Below are 7,814 nucleotides of genomic sequence, written 5' to 3' on the forward strand. Positions count from 1 at the left end.
TCTTTCCTTGGCACATTCCCCAAACCTCGCACACAGCTAGTTCGCATGTCATGTGAACTAGTTCCTCGCCCAGCCCCAGGGTATTCCCTCCCCCGACCCCCCGACCATGTCCTGTTGCCTTTACCACTTAGAAACAGCGTAAGTTCCTTCCTCATCTGTTGAACCAATGAGGTTATTAGGTGTTACAGAGGCGCAGGACCTAAAAGGTCTTTCCACTTTGCTTGTCACTCAACTACAACAACGGTTCTCACCCCAGGCTTAAGCCAGGCTAATGAAATCAGAATCTCTTAGGGCTGGGCGTGTTTTCAAAGATTCCCAGGATAGTCTAATATGATACCAAAGACCACTGATCTAGAGTAAATGTTAACTGATATTGAAGAAACATCTTTTCAATATAAGTCAACATAAAGTGAACAGTGACATGTTTGGTGCCTAGTCAACGTGAGGTCGACAAAGAAGATTAAGATTGAAAAGGAAATGGGGAATTGAAATTAAAGCAATAGGTCAGTAATGCAAACCAAAATAGTATTGTGTTTCAAACAGCTATCTACAGATTTGTTTTTGTACATTCAATCTAGTATCAAAATATATCTTAATACATTCTGATTTATTTGTGGGAGACCATGAAACTGAGAGCATTATTTGATTTTTTTCCTTTATACTTTAATTCACCTTGCATATGCAAACACCAAGTTCATCTAATTAAAGTGATTAAAACCAATGTATAACAGCAATTATTAAAATTTTTAATATGTCCTATATAGCTACTAATCTGACCCAGTTACAAGTCAGAATTTTTTTTAAAATCATTCCTTGGTTTATAATGCACCCCATTTTTATATGGGGCAAAAATATTAAAAATAAAAATCTGGTCATAAAAGTTATGATAGTGGCTTTGACCTTACAAATGGCCTTATTAATGGTTAAAGTGATCATCTGAAGGTTAGACTGTGTGATATTGCAGAGAAGCAACTCAGTTATAAAAATATGATTTGAAAATAATACAGTGGTAGAATGTAAAAGAGGTCTATTTGCAGATGTATTCCACACTCTGGATACTGTCATAATATATACAGTAGCACTTAACTGATTACAGCAAAATATTTTAAATATATTTATATGGAAAAAATTGTTAGATATTTTATTTCCTTAAAAATTATTTTAAAATATCTACAGTGTATGACATTAAAATAAATAAGAATTTAAAAATGACTTTTTGTTTAAACTGCATATTATGTAGCCAAATTTTACATTCTCAAACTGCTTAATGTTTTTGAGTGATTTCTGCAAATGATACCCAAAGCTCTGAGTATCACAACTCTTACATACAGGAACATTAGCAGAGTATTCTTCTGATCACTGTCTATTAAATAAAATATGCAACATAATTTACTTCAGCATAAAATTATGAAATAAAAGTATAAGAATGCATACATTCTTGGCAGTATAAGGATTATAATCTAATCTAAGAGAATTAAAATACAGTGATGCAGTGATTTATATTAGAATCTAATCTCAAACTCACTTTTCCTGACCATCTGTCTTAAAGCATAAAACTATTAGTAACAAAAGTTTACCTGTAACACGGACATTTATATTCCCTAAATATTTCAGTTTTATAATATGTAATTTCAAGAACGCCTAGAAGCTAAAGAATGGCATATTTAAAAAAAAAAATCTTCATAAGAAAAACAACTAAGCAAAAATTAGGGCATGTTAATAATGTACATATGTAATTGTTGACGCTTGGAAGAGTGTATTTTTTAATATTGCCAGCCATCTTGAAGACTTTCACAGATTTGTCAGATCTTGCTGTATGTCAAAAACATTATTTAGAATAAAACTGCAAAATCCAGAGGAGAGTTACTGTCATAATTTTTGCTACTTAATGCTATAGTCTAAATGATATATGCATAAGTTCTTGTTCTTAATTCCCAGATAAAAGTGTATGTTTATTTTAAAAATTAAACCAGCCATCTCTAAGAATATTAAAAAATATTCTTGGGCATAAATGATTTCTATTATGTATTGCAAATAAACCTTTACTAAAGTAAATCCAAGCTATGTTTAATCTCCAATGATTACAGGTCCAAAGCAATATGATTTGATTAAGTCAATATTAAGGTTTGTTTTTTTTTCTCAGTATAATGGGCCAAAAGTCCCTTAAATCAAGTTCAATAAAAATTAAATTTAATTCATTTTAATTGCATACATATATGGAGTGTGGCATTTCTTTTTAATGAGAGCAATTATAAAACTAGAAGGCAATAACATGTCCTAACTTTTAAAGTTTAAAAGTCACTATATTAATCATGTAATTATATATGGGTATTATAAAGTTAATATATTTCCTCTAAAATATGAATTCTAATTATTTGTATAACTAATATTATAGCATATATCCTATATATAAATATAAATACATTAATAAACTATTAAATTAGATTTTTTATGAATATATTACCAATTCTGGAAATATAATGCATTTACTTTTAATGTAGCCTAAGACTTTGTCACTAACCTTAAAATGCAGAAAATTTTGCATGAACTATGTATCTTGAACATTGCCCCTAAAGATAAACATCATTTCATAATTATAAGTATGTTTGAAATAACTAAAAGTATTCAGAAAGAAACTCAGATACATTCTTCAAAGACCACCAGTAGCATTTTAAGTCAGGTAATATACTTTGTATGTGGATGTGATTGCAGCTTTGCAGAATCATAAAGAAGCTGTATGTTAAGCTAAGGAGCTAATCAATAGGTTTGTAAGTTATCAACCAAGAACACACACTGAACACACCTCACCCCGGCACACCTAAAATTTGAAACTGTGTGAAAACAGTTATCCTGGAATAAATGTCAAGTGTTTCCAACTGACAAACAACCAACCAAAAAATAGTTCAAGGCATCACAAGTAATAAATCCTGTGTTGTGGAGATGAAAAACTCAAATGTCTGTGTTTACTTTTCAGTATGAAGAAATATTTCTGGAAGGCATTAAGATTTTTTAAATGTACTTTTGTGTATATAGCTCACAATGACTACTTTATATGAAAACATAATCCAGAAGTAGTTCATAACATTACATATTCATTTAACCTACACTATACCTTATAGCTATGATGATATAACTATGAAGGTGATAATTATATCAGGTCAAGAGAAAACTCTATATCTATTTATATATACACATATGCATAGATATTTATGTGAATATTCAAATAAAATAAATTTGACAGACTTATTTAAGAATGTTCTGTAGTCTACAATGTAGACTACCTTGTAAATACTGAGCCTATGCAAACTGAAGTAGCTAGAAATTTCTATGACAGTTTACATTCAAGGAAGCAAAAAAATTCAAATTATTACAAGGGATCACTTTAAACATAAATATACTGAAACCTTTGCAAGTTTTTTTACTGGTAGTAAATTAGTAGACAGATCCATTTCCTTGTAATTCTGAGGAAACATTATCTTGTCAAAATAAATAACTATGCAATAAATATACTAGTCATTCATTAGTAATTTCTACCATTAAGATTAATTCCCAGGCATATGGTTAAGAAGAATATATAAAAATCTTTTAAGATCCATTTATCTAATGAAGCAGCATTCTAAATTAAAGCTGCAAATGCAATATCATTACTTGCAAAGAAGATACGTTTCTGGTCTTACAGAACGTTGGCAAAGCAAGCTTAGTTTCAGTTTAGCTTAGTTGTCAGGAGCACAACTAATCAATCCAGGCTAGAATAGAGCCCTCGAACTGGGTTCAGTTGAAGTAGGTATCCCTTAGGCCAGTTCTCCTGTGAAAGCATCACAAGAATCGTCTGGTCCATACTGCCCTTGACCACACTTTCCCAGCAAGTGAGGCAAAGGAGGCTCAGTTGTGTTCCTTGGGGGAGGTTCAGGGTGTGATGAAGAGAAAGGTAGACAATATGGCGTATCATTTCTTTTGAAAAGCAATACTACTTTATTGCTTAAGAAATTTTATTTTATTTGAATTTGTTTTATTGTTTAAGAAATTACCTTTGGAAGAAAACATCAGGGTTTGTTGAGATTCTGCCATCATTTCTTCCCCTACTAAAAGGTCACTGCAGTATCTTCATCTTCAACGGAGCCCTTGAGCAAACCTCGTTTCAGCACCACGGACAGCAACAGTCCTACCAGGACACGCGCCCACGTCACAGTTGCCATTTCTTAAGAAACTTGCATACACCACCCCTTTGTGAACCAGCAAGGTTTACAGCCATTATTATATTCAACAGGAAGGGGCTGAAGATAATATATGTTATCAATGAGCTCAGTAGTTTTTAGTTATGCCGTTAAGCATTTGCCAATTAGTACTTCCTGAGAGCATCCTGAAAATTCAAGCTAATTACATAAGGTGACTAATAAATAATCTAACACTGATCAGTTATCACCAGATACGTAATCAAAATTTTCTACTCATACTGAGCCTCTGATCAATAACCATACACATTTCTAAGAGAAAACAAGAAACTCATGTGAGTAAATACGCTTAGGTAGGCCCCCAAACTTTCGAAACAACCAGTACTACTTCTGGAAAACACGTAAAAGGCTTTTAGTTCTTCCCACAAAAACAATCACAAACACTTTCTCTTGTCCCTTTGACCAACCAGCTTAATTATGCCACTATCAGAGACTTCATGTGTAAGGTCCATAAGCCAGACCACACATGGCCTGTCTTAGCCTGTTCTGACTTCAGCTGTGGTCACCAGTATTCAGTCCCATCACGGTCTTCCTCACAAGCTTCACTCAAATTACATTAAAAAAAAAAAAAGTGGCAGAATCTGAACCAACTCCGTAGCTTTAAGAGATAGTTAAAGCACTGGCTTTATCATCTCAGAAGACCAGAGTCCTCCTGATCTGCCAAGGATTCTCAGAAGGCACGGATCCACCAGCAATTCACAAGAGAGTCCCAAGTCAAGCAGCAGGTCAGGCGCTTACAACCACAAAAACAATGGTCGAAGTAACAAAACCAGAGTCAAAAAGCGACTTTAAAACTTTAGAAGACACCTCCACCCAACACACACAGAGGTAACAGCGCGAAGAAGGGGGAAAAAACCCCACAGGTTCCTACCTTACAGTCCTCAGGACAGGATTTCACCGAGTACTCCTCTGATTGTAAGTATTTATGCAGCACGCTTTCAAACTCTTCGTATTTCTCCTGAGCGTGGTGGTCGTAGTCTTGGTAAGCCTCGACGCACTGTCTGCAAGTGGTCATCTCACCACCCTCCTTGAGCACCACATCCAGACTACAGTTCAAAGTGTTGGGACTGGACAACCCCGAGAACAACTCCCAAAGTGTGTAGGAATTACAAAACGAAAGGTAAAAATCCGACAAGTTCCAGAGCGGAGTTGGCTGCGGCGGGCCCCGGCTCTGCTGCCGCTGCTCCCCGCGGGCCGCCGCCCCCCGACTCCAGTTCCTGGCGCACACGGCGTCCGCGCTCTCCACCGTGAAGCACTGGCCCGAGGAGGCGCCCTGCGGGTAACAAGTCTCCAGGCGCCACGCGGGTCTGGCAGAGTTTCCTGGAAGAAGAGCCTTGCTCCGGCTGTCGGTGCCTCGGCCGCCCTTGCCGCCGCCGCCGCCGTCTCCCGGGGAGGGGGGCAGGGTGGGGGACGGGGAGGCGGAGAGGAGTCTGTGAGCCTGGGCGGCGGGCGAGGGCTCCCCCATGCTCGCCAGGAGCGCGGGCCAGGACGGCTCGTGCTGCCGCTGCCGCTGCCGCTGCTCCTGCCGCTGTCGCTGCTGCCGCTGCTGCTGCTGCTGCTGCTGCTCCTTGTCCCGGGCGCGGGTCAGCTTGGCCTCGGCGCAGAACCACAAGTGATCAGAGAGCAGGACTGTGAAAAACAAGAGAGAGGCCAGAGACAGTCGCCATTTCTGAGCCCTCTCCGAATCTATGAACGGTTTCTCGTTCTCCCGGGGTGCTGCCAACCAGATTTTTAATCCGTCGTCATACTGCCGACACATCCAAGCACCCCTGGTCATATTTTGGGAGCGCACAGCCCTGGCCGACTCCACCGCGAGGGCTCCGGTGCCGGTGTCACCACAATATGCATTGACTTAGGGGTTCGATTGCCTTCTCCCCTCCTCCCTTTCCTCTCTCTCTCCCTCGCTCCTCTCGCTCTTTGCCTACATCAATATTACCAGGCTTCGGGGGGAGGCAGGACTCGCTTCCGACCTAAGCATCCGCCGACCCCATCCTCTGTCGAGTGGGAAACAACAATGCAGAGACAGGGAGGCAGGGGGAGAGGGTCGCTCGGAGGCGGCGGCGGGCTGTGGCCGGCGGCGGGCCGGGTGCAGGAGGTGACGGCGGAGGTGGCGGGGTGGCGGCGCCTGTCAGCCGGGCACGGGCAGGGCGCGGGTCCCCATGGCCCCGCGGAGGACGGCCCGCTCTCCCAGGCCAGGGGCACGCCGCGTCTCCGCTGCCCACGGACTGCGGCCGGAGCGCCTCGCCGGCGCCTCCTCCCCACCCCCCGCCCGCTGCTCCTTCCTCGCCGGCTCCTTCTTCGGCTCCTCCGGCGGCTACTTCTCGCTCGCTCTGCTCGAGTCCGGAGCCTGGGCGGCCGCCGGCAAGGCGCTCCCGCCCCCCCACCCCCCAGCCCGCGCTCCGGCCGCCGCCGCCGCCGCTGCCGCAGGTCCGCCCGCGGGCGCCGGGCTCTGACTGCTGACGCCGCCTCCCCCGGACCTCGGGGCCGAATCGCCTGCGCTGGGCCTCCCGAGAGCCACAGTCATCTTCAGTCCCCGGCTAAGTTGCCGCCATCTTCGTCCTGGAGAAGCACTTTTTGGGGGGGAGCGCCGGCTCGTGCGTCATCTCCTCCTCCCGCGCCGCGCTCGCTCCCTCCTGGCGCATTGGCACCGGGCTCGGCCCGGCGGAGGGGGAGGCGAGGGCGCCGGGGGTCCGGGGGGTGGGCGGGGGGAGCCCGACTGGGCCGGCAGGCCGGCCTGGGCGGCTGCGCGCTGACGCCTGCCGTGCCTTGCCGTCCCCCCCCCCCGCCCCACCGCCCGCCACCTTTGGTTTTTTTTCTGTTATTACTGATAAAAGTCAGACTGCGGACGGCAAGGTTGAGGATGCCTGCTGAATTTCTTCGGCACCTCCTGCTCCCTCTCGGACTCCGGGAAAAAGTCCGAGTTGCGGCGGGTGGGCAGAGGCTTCTAGCCGGCGAGGGTCTGGATGTTGCCTCCTTAACTAGACAATGAGCGTGGGCTTCCGATGAGAGGCTGCGGGCACGGGAGGAAACCTGAATTGGCTGGCGGGGGGCAGAGGAGGGACATCTGATCTCTTTGCATGTGTCTCTGGATCCCTGGACAACTAGACATCAACAGCTTCCAGTGCATTATCTTGTCAGATGATTTTAGTATATGGCAGGGGTGATGCGCGTGGCATCTATATCCTTAGCTGTATATAGGACAGCGACATTTTTCATAAAGTAAAAGGAAATTAGAAGTGGCCACATAGAGTATTAGAGAAAAATACTAGGACCTCGCCTTCCAGGCTTCACTGACTAGCCCACCGTTTCGAGTTCCAATCCTTCCGACCTCGGAGGATTCCTCCTCGGATCTGGAGCATCCCAAGCTCCTGTGACCCCCGCTCGGAAGACCTCTGCCCAGCCCCCACCGAGCTGGGCTCTGCCGTCGCCCAGGACTTCCGCAGCACCGGGCCGTCAGGCTGCCCTGATGGGTGGCAGCCGTAGCAATCCGAGCCTCTGGTGCCCCTTAGCGTTGGCTCTTGGAGTTCCGAGAAGGAAAAGCCTGTCACGCTAGGAAAATCAGGGGTCCTCTCGACCCCACCT

At 44.1% G+C, this 7,814-nt stretch overlaps 1 protein-coding gene and 1 long non-coding RNA gene across 3 annotated transcripts in view; both read right to left on the bottom strand.

Annotated features, from left to right (window-relative positions):
- LOC136144203 (uncharacterized) overlaps positions 1–4,095 on the bottom strand; it is a 420,924-nt gene extending 416,829 nt beyond the window's left edge. Inside the window, exon 1 of the long non-coding RNA XR_010658500.1 lies at positions 4,029–4,095. This is a non-coding gene — a long non-coding RNA (uncharacterized lncRNA). The remainder of the gene's footprint in view (positions 1–4,028) is intronic.
- The window catches only part of NALF1 (NALCN channel auxiliary factor 1), a 583,333-nt gene extending 576,730 nt beyond the window's left edge, over positions 1–6,603 (bottom strand). For both annotated transcript variants that reach the window (XM_065901897.1, XM_065901898.1), the window contains exon 1: positions 5,104–6,603. In XM_065901897.1, the coding sequence (XP_065757969.1) occupies positions 5,104–6,009 (906 nt within the window). In that variant the 5' untranslated portion in view covers positions 6,010–6,603. The remainder of the gene's footprint in view (positions 1–5,103) is intronic.
- Positions 6,604–7,814: the final 1,211 nt, after the last annotated feature.

Source organism: Muntiacus reevesi, chromosome 11 (genome assembly GCF_963930625.1).
Source record: "Muntiacus reevesi chromosome 11, mMunRee1.1, whole genome shotgun sequence".
In the NCBI taxonomy this organism is placed as follows: domain Eukaryota; kingdom Metazoa; phylum Chordata; class Mammalia; order Artiodactyla; family Cervidae; genus Muntiacus; species Muntiacus reevesi.